The sequence below is a fragment of the Drosophila subpulchrella genome, chromosome X, assembly GCF_014743375.2.
Source record: "Drosophila subpulchrella strain 33 F10 #4 breed RU33 chromosome X, RU_Dsub_v1.1 Primary Assembly, whole genome shotgun sequence".
Classification (NCBI taxonomy): Eukaryota; Metazoa; Arthropoda; class Insecta; order Diptera; family Drosophilidae; genus Drosophila; species Drosophila subpulchrella.
This window is the reverse complement of record NC_050613.1, coordinates 24900480-24917449: the sequence shown is the minus strand read 5'-3', so window position 1 is coordinate 24917449 and position 16970 is coordinate 24900480. Positions and strand designations below refer to the sequence as shown.

The 16970-nt window shown below is 39.0% G+C and overlaps 1 protein-coding gene across 2 annotated transcripts in view; it reads right to left on the bottom strand.

Moving 5' to 3' along the window:
* LOC119557867 (LIM/homeobox protein Lhx1) overlaps window positions 1-16970 on the bottom strand; it is a 55496-nt gene that overhangs the window by 30634 nt on the left and 7892 nt on the right. Inside the window, exons 2-3 of one of the 2 annotated variants that reach the window (XM_037870866.1) lie at window positions 5210-5405; window positions 3352-3578 (exon numbers count right to left, since the gene is read on the bottom strand). In XM_037870866.1, the coding sequence (XP_037726794.1) occupies window positions 3352-3578; window positions 5210-5405 (423 nt within the window). Of the gene's footprint in view, window positions 1-817; window positions 1122-3351; window positions 3579-5209; window positions 5406-16970 lie in introns of those variants that run through there. The other variant, XM_037870867.1, reaches the window with a different exon arrangement.

Here is a 16970-nt window from a genome sequence, read left to right as displayed (position 1 = left end):
CAAAACCAGAAAAAGTAGGCGTAAGAGGGCAACAAAAGCGGCAACAACCACAAAAGCAAACAGGACAATAAAGCAGGAGGCACATAAAACGGCGAAGGAGGAGAACGTGTGTTTTTGTGTGGGTTCATAAAAATTTTGTTTTCGGCCGTCATAAAAATAACAACAGAATCCCTCGGAAACAACAGGCCAAGTTGGAGTTAAGGTCGTTTAAGGGTCATTAAGTACGCAACTCACACATACAATATACAGGCATCCCTATAGATATACATATGTACAAGGACTCCCACACGATTATGCAGAAGTGCCGTAAGTCATTTGAAGTGTTGATGATAACTCACAAAGTTTAAGGCTTAAAGGGGCGGAGAGAAACGCCGGAAAGTTGGCTAATTCAATTTTTTTCAAAAGGGTTGCATTTTAAATTGCCTTTTTCACTTTCAATTTAACAGTCGAGTTTTCAAGAGCAAAACAATGATTATACTTTACAAATATTTAAATTATTTTAAGAATTTTCTTGCATTTAAATTATCACAAATATTTGTTTTAATATCTGCACTTAAATTAAAACCAAAAAAAACCTAGAGATATAATAACCTTGGGGCTTTCAAAATATTATTTATCATTTCAGATACTTTGAACCGGGAACTTGAAAACACTTGGTAATTAGTTCTATCTGCCCCGTTTTTTCAGCACTTTATGGGACCCATTCCGCTCTTCGGCTACCAAGTTTTATCTCAAAAACTTTTACCCCATTGCACTTTGTGTTCCCCGCTTTCTTGGCTCTTTTTTATTATTTTTTATTTGTAGTTTGATTTATTACCTCAGTTACGCCGCCGCTGCCCGGCCATTCATTGTTGTTGTTTATCACACAGCAAACAGTTTAATTTATATGACAAGCAATAAATTAACGCGTCGAGAGCGACAAAAAAAAAATCACACGTTTCCTTTTTAAAAATGTTGATAGTTTTTGCATGGTTTTTTTTTTTAGTATTTTCTTTTGTTTTCTTTGACAACGAGGCGTATACTTGATGTGGTGACACTTTTTTGCGTTTGTCGGGGGGGGAAAAAAAAATAGTTGCATAAATTCTTTGTGGGGCTTGTGTTGTGGCTAAGTGAAAAATCCGTTGCACGTAATTAACGCAATTAAAATCAAAACATTAATGACCTGCGCTCCTTTTGGACCGACGTCGCTGCCGACTGCGACGCGGCAGCGCAGTCGCCGTCGCTGCATCGATGAAAGCAGCAGACGTGCAGCATTTGGAGCATTTCCCTAGAATTTTAAGTCATTTTCCGTATCCACTTTTATTTCAGTTCAAAAATGTATTTTTCAAACAATTTGGGGGAAAATAAATAATAATTATTGCTGATTTACTGGGAACTTTGGGGTGCAAGACATTATTAATGGATGCAAAGTGGTGGAGAGAGTGGGAAAAGCGGGTCTACATTTTTGCCTACTTTTTGGGGCTCGCAGCCATTTTGTTCTGCCTGCGTCGACGTCGGCAGCGACGCATCACTTGGCCATCTTGCATCTCGCTCTCTCTTCCCCCGTTAAATGCGCAGCTGCGAAGAGAAGTCGCTCTCTCATTCGCCGCCGCTCTCTCTGTCTTGCTCCATTTCTCTCACCCTCTCTCGCACGCTCTCTCTCTTTCCGGGGTAAGGGAGAGAAAATGGCAGCGTTGAAATATTTAACGCCGCTAAGTATGCTACGAAAATATTTTTGCCCACATGCGAGCAAATTTCCAAGCTCATATTGTTGATTTTCTTTTCTTGCCGGAAAATTATGGCCAAAGGAAAGTTGAAAAAGCATTAAAAGGAAAAATACGAAAAAAGAATTGATACTTTTCTAGAAATTAGAGGAAAAAATCAGAAAAATGTTTTTATAAGAAAAAAAATTGAAAAAAATTCTAAAAAAAATATAAAACTAAATATTTAAATAAAGAATAAAATATAAAATTTAACCCATTAACAGCTATAAAAAATATTCATATATATTAAATACTTAATAAAAAATGTTCCCCATTTTTTAGGCGTATCTTTAAAGCCTTAATTGCCGCTTTTGGCCAGTGAAAACTTGGCAAACGTCAAATAATTATTCGACCAACTTTAAAGCTTAACCCATGCTCGCACTCGTACACACACACCTACATACACACATCCTTTAAAACTTTGCTCGTCGAGTGAAAAGGGTAAACAAAGGCGAAGAGGCAGGGTCGAATTTTGCAGCTGCTTTTGGCTTTAATGCGTTTTCAGTTTTTCCCAGCTGCCTTTCCATTTTCCCCGCCTTTTTGTTGGGTTTTTCGACCACGCAAGGAATGCGAAAATTATGCCACAAAAAGAAGCTTTAATGGGTATGTTTTTTTTTCCTCCAAGAACGGTATTTTTAAATTAGCGGGGAATGCAGGGAAAAATATTTAAAGATATATTTGTAATTAAAAGCTGGGTAGCCTATTTATAATGTTATTAAAAAATGTATCTTAAGCAAACCGCATGGGATTATATTTTTCCCCATTTTAATTTCCTAATGCAACTTTCACCCTCCAGTTTTCCCAAATCCCCCTTATCCTGTGTGTACTTGCTTCCTATTATCTTATGCATGACTTTGTTTTATTTATGCGATTTGTGTCAATATTTGCCAAGCATTTAGCCCATGACTTTTGCACGGTTTTCTTGGTAACGCAAAAATGCAGGAAAATATATATTTTCCGGGATTACCAAGGAAAACAGTATTGGCAGCAAAAAAAAAAAAAAAAATGGAAAAATGCTACGCCCGAAAAATCAACAATCAGCAACAACAACACCCAGCATCAACAGAAGGCACAAAACAATGGCAACATTTTCTTTTATTCCCACGGTAATTTGAATGGCAAATATTTCTATGGCAAACGATAAACAATTAGTGCAAACAAATAGACAAACTGCGTCAGAAATTAAAATATTTTTGGGCAGAAAGCGCGTGGCACAAATTGCGCCTAAATATACCCAAAAGCGTTCCACGTGTCGTATGCGTAATTTTGTATTTATTGCTGATGGAATTGCAGATACGTGAGAGGCTTTAGAGGGTCTATATATGGAGAGGGGCCGTGTAGGGCAGACTCTCATTAGCAAAGATGAGCCCCAATTGGGGGATGTCCGAAAAATTTATGGAGCCCCGATTAGGCCACTCCAATCAATGGAGAACAAAGTAGTGGGCCAAAACAGCTAGATTCTATCCTCTTATCAAGTTTTGATATAATTCTTAATACTATACTTCGAATCCTAATGATTTTTGACCTGTAGAAGAGTTCTCATCGAGATATTTTAATGTTTTTATCCAGAAAAGTATCTTTGCTGTACTAATATACTCAAAGGACTTACCGCTCAGCGAATTGTGGCCGCAGGATGGCGCCTTGCCCAGCAGATAGTCGTCCTTGCAGATGAACTTATTGTCGTCCAGCACGTAGAGCTGCTCACCTGTGCTCAGTTGCTTGCGGCAGATGCAGCAGGTGAAGCAGTTCAGGTGGAAGACCTTGTCCCGGGGCTTTCGCACCAGATCCGACGGCGCGATACCCTGGCCACACCCACTGCACTTGGTGCCGTAACGTCTGTGGAGCGGAGATACAAAAGATTATAGGTTATTTGTTTATATTTATATTCGTTTATCCCTATCCATTATAAGTTAGTAAAACCGATATTTTCCATTACGTTCTTGGCTCTATAATCTCTATGATATAGACATATGCCTTTTCAGCAACGTTTTTAATTAAAACCCTATTCATTTGTATTAAGATCCATTCATTGTTTTCAAGCAAGAACGCTTTCCTTTACAAATAAACCCATAAGTCCGTTATAAGTAAGTAAAACCGATATTTTCCATTACGTTCTAGGTTAATCTCTATGATATAGACATATGCCTTTTCAGCAACGTTTTTAATTAAAATCCTATTCATTTATATTAAGATCCCTTCATTGTTTTCAAGCAAGAACGCTTTCCCTTACAAATATCCTCATAAGCTCTAAATTCAATTAAGAACCTGGAACAATAAAATCGTAAAGTAAAGTAAAGCCTATATTTTCTACTAGGTTCCAGGTTCTATAATCTCTATGATATAGATAAATGCCTTTTCAGCAACGTTATAAATTAAAAATTCTATTCATTTGTTTTAAGATCCCTTCATTGTTTTTAAGCGAATCCGCTTTTCTTTACAAATATCCCCATAAGCTCTAAATTCAATTAAGAACCTGGATCAATATAATCGAAATTCCCTTACAATAGTTATATATTGAAAATATGGTTATATCGTTTTTTTATAGATATTTACTGGGCCTGGCCCAGATCAATTTGAGATTGAATGGCCCTTTCAATCCTGATATCCTAGCTTCCTGGCTTCCCATTTCCCCATTTGGAACCCTTCTCCCTTATGGATTTCTTTTGTCTGTCGCCGTCACTTGTTAACCTTTTTCAACTGGCGCTGATTGATAGGACACCTAGTCGACTTTTCGCCCTTTCAGGAGAATCAGGGAAGTGCAAGGGGCCACCACCGGATTTGATTTCATTCTGATTTGTTCAGGTATTTTGCATGTTAATTGCTTTCGCCAGCCATTCTAGAGATTTTTTCTCCATTTCCTCGATTTTTTTTCAATTAGCCAAGCTAGGTGACGGAGTGAAATCAAATGGAACACAAAAGTCGCGATTGCCAACTTGACTTAATTGCTTCGGTTTTGATTTGTCCCGGCTTTGTTTCTATTTCTGTTTCTGGCTTTGAGCCTTCGTTTCTCAATCGATTCTAGTGGGAATCGTGGATTTAATCGAATGGAAGCGAGTGGGGTTGAGTGTGGGGTACTTATTGTGGGGTTTTTAGATTCCTCCATATATTATTTGTTGAAAAATTCTACAAATCTTTAAGTAAGATGAAGTAAAACAGTCGATAGTTTTGCCTTTATTTATTTATTCGGACAAATCAACAATCTGCTAATAAGTCTAAAGAATTCACGTTTATTTTCTTGGTTATTATCTCAGTAAAACAGTTGATAGTTCTGCCAACACAATTTATATAATTATTAAGAGAAATCGACAATTTGCTAATATGACTGAAGAATTCGCGTTTATTTTCTTAGTTATGATCTCAGTAAAACAGTTGATAGTTCTGCCAACATAATTTATATATTTATTTAGAGAAATCGACAATTTGCTAACATGACTGAAGAATTCGCGTTACCCTCTCCAAAAACTCACCTGAAGAAATCGTTGCGACAGTAGAGCTTCGATTCGCGGCTGAAGCATTTGTCGGTGAGCGGTTGGAGGCATTCACAGCAGCGGACGCAGGAGGCGTGCCAGGCGCGTTCCAGGACATTCAGCAGGAACTTGTCCAGGATGGGTTTGTTGCATCCGGCGCAGGGATCGCCAACGCCCACGGGCGGTTCACTGCGACCTGTTTGGGGAGAAGAAAAGATATTTTATATTATTTTTATAGATGGGTATTTTATATTTATTCAGAACATAATACCTGTAAATCTAGTACCTTTAGTTGTAATAGCCATACAAATGCTATCATCATTCAAATGTATCTTCTATGAAGACTTCTTATCATCATATTTACCTAGTTCACTCCCCAACTGTATTATTCCGTAAGCTATCCTACCAAACATATTTATTTTATTTTTACCAAACACGGAACCTATTATTTATTTTCCTGTTATTTTCCTCGACTTATCAAGAGCTCAAGCAATTAGTAGCGTGACCTCCGGTGACCTTTTAACTGTGGGGTTCCGGTGGGTTGGGCGGCAAAGGAAAAGCAGCGGTCAGTTCAAGTGGAAAACAAGTGGGAGAGCGGGATGTGAGAGCACTCAACTGTGCGTCGGAAAATCCTTCGAGGCGCAAATTAGCACCTCGCTCTGCTTGCCTCATTAAGTTTGCACATGTGTGCGGGGGGGCACACACACACACCTACCAAATCCCCCCCCTCCCCCTTTTATACTGTTACCCCACCTGTAAATGAGCAATTCCCAGGTGCGTGGCCTTGGACGGATGCAAACATTTGAGGATTTACAATTTGCACTTTGCATTTTGCACTTAGATAAATTTGGCAACTGCCCGCAGGAGTGGTAACACCCGGTTTTTCCAACTATTTTCCTTTTTGCATCACTTCCCGGAGTGTTTCCCTATTTTCCCCTTTCACTGATGTCCGAATGCCACTCTGAATAACTTACAGGAATACTTTTAGTGGCCAAAAAGAATACAGTTTTAGTATACTTAAACAGATCTTTAAAACTATCATATGAAATGATAAATATCTTCTAATTGTAATATTTAAATATACAAATAATAATAAGATTCGTTTTTGATAATTGAAACATTTAAAGCAGCTTAATGGCAAGCTAATCATATTAATTTTCTGTGCACAAGTCTGTGGTTTGGGATCTTCCACCTTGTTAGTTCTGCCAGAAGATAGGGCGGTCTTCGGGGGCGTGGCACACGCATATAGATTTATATATACATATATATTTTATACCTATACCTATATAATATAAGATATATATACAAATTTGTGTGTGAATCGAGTGAAGTGCAACCGAATAATGATAGAGGCCAAGCTAAAATGGAGCCCCGAGGCCTGAGAAACTTGAGTCAGGGAAGTGAAGTGGAATGAGTGAAGAAGCAGTGGAAAAAGAAGGAGTGGGAGAAGGAGGAGCATTGGACAAAGGAAGAGAAGCTCGCGAACAAGGAGCAGAAAAAGCTGCCTCCTTTCGCAGTCAATCAGTCAATGGAGTTGCAAAAGGCGAAAATATCTTTTAAAAAAAATAATTCCCAAAGACGAACAAAACGTTTGTCTTCGTTTGTGGAATATTTGCAGGTGGGGCCGTTGGGGGCGTTACCAGGTACAAAATATATAAAACACAAGGGGAAGGAACTCAAAAAAAAACATTTTTTTGGAGGCTGCCCAAGGAGCGGAGAGTCCAAATAAAAAGCAAACTTGTGTGTGAAAATGTTGTTTTCATTCAAAAAGTTTTCGAACTCGGTGAGGGAAGGAGGTGAGAAAAAGAGGAAGAAGGGAAGGATGGTAACATGAATGGCGAAAGGAAGTGGGAGGAATACCAGCCAGAAAGCCAGAAGATGGAGCGATATGATGGCCCAAGGAGTGGGAAGTTGGGAGCTTAAAATATATTACAATATATATTTTATAAAATTAAAATATTAGAGCTTACCAAGATGAGCTATTGAAGAGAAATTATGATTATAAAATAATATTAACCCAAAAATAAAAGATCTCCTTTAGACACCAGAAACAAGTATCTTTATAAATACTAAAAGCAAGTTGCTTGATGAAGCTTCGCTAAGGAGGACAACGAGAAGACAAATTGAGGTGGATGACGAACAGGATTCCTTTTGCTGGATCTGCTGCCACCGAAATATATCATATTCCTCATACCCCTAAAAGTTCCCTCCCACCTCCTCCATCTCCTCCCACAATGACCCACATTAATAAAGCTTAGGGAGCTGCTATACCAAACCATTCCTCTGTTTTTTTTTGTTTTCTGGCTTATACCCCCTGTTACTCATACGCCCCGTGCAACCGACAGTAGCCACTGCCTCGAGCGAACTGATAAAACCCGGCCAAATGAATGAATGAACCCCGTGGATGGTTGGATGGATGAGATGGGAAAATACGAGCATGCTTGGCCATTATAAATGAGCAACTGACACACTGATTGATTGACGAATTGACTCATTTTCGCTAACAGAGAGCCCAAAAAGAACAACAACCAAGTGGGAGACCCGAAGAACAGTGAAGAATTATAACGAACATCCTTCTACCGAGCAGCCAGCGAAAAGCAAAAGCAACTGAAAAGCATAAGCAAAGCACAAGCAACAGCAACAGCAACAGCAAGTGGCAAGTTGCAAGTTTCAAGTCCAGACCTTGCCGCATATGTCAAAATTGACGGATGTTATCAATCATTTCATGCCGCTGCAGACAATTTTTAATGAAGGTTATAGACGTTTATAGACGGAACGAAATGGGCGGGACGAGGAAGAAGAAGCACAAGACTGGGCGGGAAGAGGAAGAGGAGGAGAGAAGAAGAGCGATTGTCTTCGAGTTCGGGTTCGAGGCTCAATGAACTATACGAAAAGCGTTGCAAGACCTGGGTTAAATGTTGTTCGTGTTGCTGCTGTGCATGTTGCTCTGGTGTCGTTGTTGTTGTTGTTGTTGTTCTGGTTGTTTTTGTGGTTGTTGTTGTTGTTCCCGATTGCTGATTACCGATGATGCCAATGTCGCTTTTAGTGCTGCCTGTGGAGCTATTCTACTAATTGTTAACTGTAAAGTTGGTTCAGTTTTCTTGGGGATATTACTTGTAGATGTTTGTGTATGTTGTTAAAGGAAACGGAGTTTTCTTTATAATTAAATATAAATAGTTTTTAAATAAAAAAAAAAAATTATCCCAATTTTTTACTGTTCTAAGGGTATCATATCGAATAATATATAGACATATGGTTTACATTTATATGATGTAAGTGAGTGATCTTCATAAGGAACCGAGTTAATCTGCATATTAAGCTGGACTATGATATTTTTAGTAGTTTTATTCCATCGAAAGGATACATTTATATCTACAACTCAGGGCATTTTTAATTCGTTGTCTTTGGTAGTTAAGCCGCCTGAACCTATCAGCAATTTCTGTTGTCGCTGTCTTCTCGCCACTTTTTCGGCGCTTTTATTCAGGCTCTTCTTCAGTTTTTTAAATATATATATATGTATATATCTTTTTTTTTTGGCCTTCTGTCAGTTGTGTCCGGCACCTTGGCGGCTCTCTGGACTTTATTTTTCGTGCCTTCTGGCGCGTTTTTAAAAAGCGACAAATTGTTGTTTGCAGACGCCGACAACGTTGTTGCTGTTGGTGTTTGTTGTTGTTGTTGCTGCCGCTTAAGTGTCGCAATTTAAATATTGTTGAGTGCACTTTTGGCTACCGTTGGCCATTTATTTTGCGCTGAAATTTATGTAACGATGTGAAAAATTGCCCGCTACTGGAACGAAGCGAAATGTCTCGGCTCTAGGCGCAACTGACTCTCTTTGGGGGATATTCGCTCTTCTTTTCTCCACTTTTCAGTTAAGAAGATGTTTTTAAACCCACTTATAAGGCAAAAAAAAAAACAGCGAATTCTTATGAAATTTGGTATTTATTTTGGTTTTTTTTTTTGGTATTTATTATAATAAGTGTGTTTAATAGCATATTTTAAGTACAGATGTTATGGGGCCCACAAATATATTATTTTTATAGACTGGTTGATTTTAAAATTATTGAATTTTTCTCCCTGTGCGGATCTGTGTGGCAGCCATTGACCGCTGGACAAAACTGGGAGAAAAGTGCAAAGTTGCTGCCGAAGCACGTACAAAGCATTTTGCACAACATTTTCCGCGCTCGCATACACAAGCTCACAGCCCAATAGCCTGGCTATATGGCCATATAGCTATATAATTGTGTTCCAGCTTCTCCGCAATCCACAGACTAACTGCATTTATAATGCAGCAGCTTCTTCATGGCTCGCTGGGCCGTTCCCGGCAACACCCAAAAGACCAGCCCCGAAAAAATAAAGAAGGGAAATATAAGGATGGGGCTGGAGAAAAATAACAAATGAACTGGACTCGGTTCCCCAGCTGCCGTTGATGTTGCAGCTCGGCCACAAAAAGTACAGTGAGGCCAGGCACAGTTGGCTAGACATATTTGAAAGAAATATTTTTATTGATCATCAGCAAAAGGATTTTTTTTGAAGCCCCAAAGAACCCAATAGTTAATACTTAAGATAGCAAAAGCCACTTTAAAGTTATATATATAACTTATATTTATCAGATTTTTTGTTTTCTTATTAATTTTTTTGAAATCATAAGGAACCCAATATTGAACATTTAAACTAGCAAAAGCCCCTTTAAAGTTAGATATATACTTTATATATTTCTTATTATTTTCTATGCACTCTTTATTAACCTTTTGTTGGTTAAACAAATATCCGAAATTCCCCAAACTTTCTCCTTTATCACAACTTTTCACCAGGAATCCCTACTTCTTGCCACTATTCACCCCACTGTGCACAATGGCCACAGAAGCAACCACAACAAACTTTTGACCATTGTCGTCTGCGCCACAAACTGTGAAAAATTCGTTCGACATCAACGCAGAGTTAACAAAAAAAAAAAAAAAAAAAAAAAAAAAAAAAAATATAAAGAAAAAACACAGGGGCAGAGCAAAAAAAAATGGGAAATAATAAAAATCAGCTTCAACTTTTTGCCAAAGCACTTGCTGCGCCATGTTGGTTACGCCCCCTGCCCTGCCCCACAACTCCCGCCCACCGACGACCGCCGCCCGTCCCCTCGAGAGAGCTGAAAACGTGACTAAAATGTTAAAGCCACGGGAAGGAAAAGAAAATCCAAACCAGCAGCTACAGCAGCAACCGTCGCTCAATCGCAATCATTTTTTTCCAGCTGCTGTTTCTTCTTCAAGCCATGTTTTTCTCCACTTTTCCACTTTTTTTTTTTTTTGTATGCTGGCAAATCTTATGCAAAAATCCAAATGGAAATGCAGCAGCCAAGGAAGGAAAAAGCCAAACAAATGGCCGAAGTGAAATGGAAATGGGAAAGCGCGGAGATAAAGGGGAGTTTGCAAAACATTTGCACAATATGAAAAAGTTGGAAAAACAAGGTCCATCGACCGATATTCTATGTATAGCAAAATGATATCGTAACTCCAAACAGGAAAGCTGCTTTGACTAACTAATAAAAAATACTTTTATAAATAGTATCTTAAAGATTCTTTTATATTTTTCAGAATTTGCCATTATAATATTTTCCTAGCCTCTGACAATATTTTCATAACAATTCCGGAGTCACAACCGTGAAATCTTCCCACTACGCTTGTTCAAGTTTCAAGTTTACACCCAGCCCATTTTATATGCCATAAAAACTCATTAATATTCAGTTTTTTTTTTGTGGTCTTATTTATTTTAATTTTTTCCTGTTTTCTTCTACACATTTGCTGTTGTTTTATTTTGCTAATATCGCAACTAATTATGTAATTAAAATGTTAACAAGTTTAACGCGAGCAATTTGTGTGAGCGGAGCGATGACAACAATAACAACAACCACAAAAAAAATAGGTGTTAAGCTTTATATTAATATTTCAAGCATATCAACAAAAAAAAAAAAAAAAAAAAGAAATAGCCGCAGCCAAGCGGTTGAACTTTAGCCTCGAAGCGAACGCAACATTTAATATTCTTTATGGATTTTTGTATTTCCGAAAACTCTACATACATATATTAAAAGTCGAAAGGGGCGAAAGACCCATGGCAGCCATGGGTTAACCGAGCTACCGAAGGGAACGAGTGGAAAATGCAATCAAAATTGTCAAATCAGGCGCAACGAATTGCATTAAAAATAGCATTAATGGTTCGGGGAGAAGGTGGAAAACGGGGAGGGCTAAGATATGGAAATGAGCGGAAAAGAAGTTCCAAAATAGATATTATGTTTATCATGGGGATGGGCAAAAAATCGTTATCTAATCTCTGGTTTATTTTTTTAGCCTTAACATTTTATATCCCCTACAGATCTCCCATTTTCTAATGAGCCCAACCCAACAAGTTCACCGCAAAGGATTAACCCCTTAAACTCTTTGAATTGCTTTTCCGATAAAAGGATGTGGCATTTAAATGCCCCCCATCTACATGCATTTTTGCCCCCCTCAGCCTCTGAATTTTAATACCAAGAAAAGCAGAAACAAAGTCGATGGACACAAACCGATATGAAAGAGGCCAACGTGCAGAAAAAATAAATTCGAAAAAGTAACAGAGGAAAAGGCACACAAAAAAACAAAAAAATAAGGAGGAAAAAGAGGAGTAGCTCCGATATTGGCCAGGATTCGATGAATAACGAGGAAGGGGGGGGCTCTTTCAGCCGCCTCTGGTTTTTGTTTCCCTTTTCCCCCTCTTTATATTTTCGTCGTTTTGGGGGGCTGGGCGGCTGAGGGGGGAATATAATGGCAAAGTAAACAATTTCATGATGCGAGACGATGGCTTCTGGGCTGCCGCCTATCTACATCCGAAAGCCTCACCTCAGACCCCAAAAGCCCATCGATTCGCTCGCTTCACGTCTGTGTATCTAGCAGATACTTTATATGCATGAGTTACAGAAAAGGAGGCGTATTCCTCTCGCAGGCCCTCTCTGTTCCTCCTCGGTTCTCTGTGTTGCAAAAATATAAATACGAAAAAACATGAGCTGAAATTTACATGACAAAAATGGCCGAGAGAAGATGCCAAATGAGCGACGGAAAAGGAAAGGGGTGCTGCCATTACGGTCTAAATAAATTGGCCAATACTAGTAAACGTATCCGAAAACTTAAAAATACTCAGCCCTTAGTAAAGTTAGTTTCTGTCTTTTGATCTGTTTCGAGTTTTATTAAACTTCATTAGTTTTAATACCCAATGGAAAAAAAGCCTTTATTAATAAGCGTTAAGCAAATGGAAAACTATCGATAATTTTAAAAAAATCCCAAAACTACCTAAAAATTGTAATGCAGAATTCAGGCTAAGTAGAGCATCTTAAAATTGATTACTTTCAATCAAAATATTGAATATATTGTACTAATTGCAGCTCCTATAAAAAGATCGATAATGATATCGAATGATGAGTTGATGTTGACATATCGATATTTCAAGGCTAGTCATCCCTGCTGCTTGTCAAAAGCAATCCAAAGACATTAATTCCTGCCAATTAGTCCATCTTTTATGGTTCGGTCTTTAAGGGAACCTCTTAACTTAAACTCTCTGCGTTGCCATTCAAGATACCCAATCTCAAATTCAATCTCATCAACCATTTTCATAGTCATCGCCATCTCCATCTCCATCTTCATCTTCATCTCCATTTTCATAGTCGTCATCATCAACATTGTCGTCAGTTGCAGAGATTTTTATAGGCCCCCCCAAGGGGAGATTCTTCTCCTCCGTTTCTTCTCGGCTGGCTATATGTGTGTGTATATATATTTTCCATTTTTTTTTTTGCCTCCTTTTGTCGCCCCATAAAAATCACACTTCTTCGGCCAAAAGGACAGAGTGAGATGGGGAGCTCTCTGGGAAGGAGCGAGATGGCAACAGTTTTGGGGTGGCTCGTAAGTTCAGGTTCTTCGGGATTCTTCTTCTTGCCACCACCCCATCCCATCCCCATTTATCCACCCAAGCCACCCCCCTGGGGAGGTTGTCGTTGTTCTTGTTTGTTGTCAGCAGACAGATAGCCAATGATAAGCCTTAGCGTATGAGTGATGTGCCATGGACACAAACACGAGCCAACGGGACAACAACCTCCCCGCAGCCCAGACACCCCCATATCTCCTCATCCACCCCCGCTCCTCCTCCTTCTCATCCTCATCCTCTGCCAGGGTTCTCCCAATTTTTTATTCCATATTTTGCGGAGCTTTCCTATTTGATATGCTGGCTGCACTGCACACACAACAACCCCCAAGAGTGGTTTCTAAGTCAGGCCCTGCGAATGCTGATGGCATTTCAACAAAACGAAAAACGCAAAAAATATATCGAACGTGGGATGGGGGATGTGGGATGTGGGATGCGGGGGCATGCTGTGGAGGACCCACAGGAAAAGGATATATATTGCCAGTAAGGTTCACGAGAATCGGGCTTTACAGCGTTTGCATAAGATACTGGCGCATATTTGCGCAAAGTTATAGGAAAATGCATGAAAACGTACAAAACAAAAATACCCATATATCATTTTACCTGTTATAAGTGGACGGTTTTTATAATAATTTAAATTTTTTTAAGCCATATACATATTTAATAAATCTATATATTTCTATATAATATCCAAAGGTACCTATATCGTTTTAATTTTATTTAATAAAGTAGCCATACCCAACATGAAAAGATTTTATTGATATTCTTACAATAACTTAACTTAACTTTAACTTAAAGCTCTATTTCTATGTCTTTTATAGATAGATAAGACCTACTTTATTTTTTTTATTTTCTTTGTGTAATATACCATCGAATTTCAGGAGTTAACTCATTACCCATTTATAAATATACTAATTGGTCATTAATATATTAATATTTAAAGCAGATATAATTCCATACAAAGTTATCCCAGCGACATTATGAGCTTAAACCCCTTTTTTGTTTCGACATTTTCGCCCGCCAACTAAAATTCATTTTTGTTTAAAGACCAGGCCCTGAAACGGCCCACCTGTCCCCATTTCAGCGCCCATCCTGACATCCTGCCAGCCCAACAACCCGCCATATCACCATCCCTACATCTCTACATCCCTATAACCCTACATCCCACCATCCTGTTCAGATCCTGGCCGCAAGGACGTGAAGTGCATCACATTGCGGTCTGCTGTTGGAGGATTTTCGTTCGGTTTCGGTTCGGAGTTTTGCTCTCTGTTTATTTTGTTAATATTGCGACACTCTCCTGCGCCGCTCACCTGCTAGGTTCAGCGGTTACCTGGCCGGGCTCATTTGATGTGGTCGGAAAATATACGACCCCCCGCCCCAAAATATACCCCCCAAAATATCCACCCAAAAATCCTGCTGGGCGCCCTTTGTTTTTTGCCCTGCTGGCCATTGATTGATTTTAAATGCTTTTGGTGTTGGCGATTCATTGAAAATTTATGTATTTGTAAATTTGCATTTTTCAATATTTAATGCGGGCGTGGCTCATAAATGTGCGAATGCGAATGCGAATGTATCTTCGTCGAATGCGCGCTATCTATAGATTTTACTTATTTTCAACCGAAGGCAAATAGGGAAAGGGTCCCTTTTTCACCGACTGACTTTAGTCGGTTCGCTTAATGCGATTAAAGGTTTAAAGTTTTGTGCCAAATAAAGCGTATGCAATTTTCCCCCACCCCCCATCCCCTGACCATGCCGAAAACATTTCCCCAACCTCCTGGAAAATTTCTGCTTTGATTGGCAAAATTTAGCTCGAAGCCTGGCCAAAGTTGGCAACTTTTTAGCCAGGCCCCCTCATTTTGTGGGCCAAGACAAGCATAATATTATGCATATTATAATGATCAGCAGCAAGGACATAGCTGCTTGCCACATGGCACAAATTGTCCTTTAATTGGTTTTGCGCATTAATTTTGCAGAATTTATTGCGCATTGTGCTCACTACGTTCAGCGTTTTGCATTGCCAGTGCCGATGCATTTGCATTTGCATTTGCCAGCCCAAAATGCAATTAATAATAAACAATCTTGGCACCGACTCGACTCGGTAGCAATAACAATTTGGTCAGTGGACAGGACAGCCCCACATTAAGGCGACTGAAAGTCGTATCAATACATCGATGAGATATTGTTTTAGGTGGCCAACTGGACTTTTCGGATATTTAAAGCAGCCGAAAATTAAATTATGCCGCTTCAAGAAGCCAAAATGGGATTGTGAAGGGGTAAGTTCCATAATATTGATATTATAGTGGAGAGTAATTAACTGAGATGCAGTTCAACGCAATTAATAAGCGATTCACTTGTCAAAACATTAGAAAAAAATCTATTATATGGCTGGATTTGAAGTAGCTTGTTTTTAATTATCGATAAATATTTGCAGTATACCTATTTAGGTATAACAAATTGATTTAAATAGCTATAACATTTTTCGATTCGCCTTAATCGATTTACAGCGCAATATCAAATATCGGTTTTATCGATTTTATATATCGACAAGTATTGAGACTACTGTTACATGCAATGATTTACAGCTTACTAAAATATCAAATATCACATGATAGTTTTATGATCAAGGCATGGTTTTTTAAGGATCCCTCAGCTATAATATCAAATATCACTTTCATTGATTTGACTATCGATAAATAAACTTCTTTAGGGGTGGCCCGGGGTTTGCGGTCACCATTCGGGGGCGAGTTTATCTGAGGCTGCCAAGCGATAAGCTCAAAATTTATGTCCTTTCCCCTACCCTTCCCATCCCCCCCCCCCCCCACCCCCGGCTCTTCGCGCCGCCGAAACATAAACATGAAATTCTTTTATCGTTTTATCGCAATCTCTTCTCAGTTTAACCTTGAATGCGAGTGCACGTAGCCCCGAGTCGCCCGTTTTTGCACCATTACATTATCATCCCCCTCTGGTGGGAAGTCAACTTTTGACAAGGCTTATCAGTGGACCAGCATCAGGAGCATCAGGACCAAGAGCAGGAGCAGGAACAGCTGAGGACACGCACCCAAAAAGGGGCGGCGGGCGGCGGTTGGGTTGGGGTGAAGGACGCAGGACGAAGGACAGGCGACAGGGGTGAACGTGCCAGCGAAAAACGGAAGAAACGACTGGGGGTACGTCTGTTCCAGCGATAAGAAAAATCAAGTCAACTGGAGCTGGGGTGAAATTTTTTCCCCGTTTTTCCTCTTTGGCCTCGTTTTGATTTCCAGCAAGTGTCGTTTTAAATGCTAAGCGATTTAAATTTCGAAGAGCTTAAGAACCACTGAGACAACATTTAATGACTGGGTTACATTCAGCTTGTTTAAATATTGTGATGTTTTAGTTAAGTCTATCATATTTGAACTAATCGTTTTTCATTAATATTTATATTTTGGTAATGTTGGTAAATTAATAATGATTTGTAATAAGAAGAACTTTTCTCATCCATAGTTTTTATAGTTCTGTATAACGTTTACAAATATAATAAAAATTCCCGAACCAAATTCAAGAGCTCTTTTTAATTCGAAAATATTCAGTTGTACTATGAACAGTAGATGCTATTAAATAACTTATAGTAAGAAGTACTTTTGCTCTCCATAGTTTTCATATTCATAATATCATAAATATTCCCGATCCAAGTGCAAGCACTCCTTTAGATCCCAAAACATTCAATACTTTACCGCTTCGACTCGTAACCGTTTCGATTGGTTCCGGTTGGTCAGAAATGCGCGGTTCATTTGGACTTGGGGCCCCATTGATAAGACTTAGCCCGCTCCTGCTGCGTTTTGATGTTCGCCGC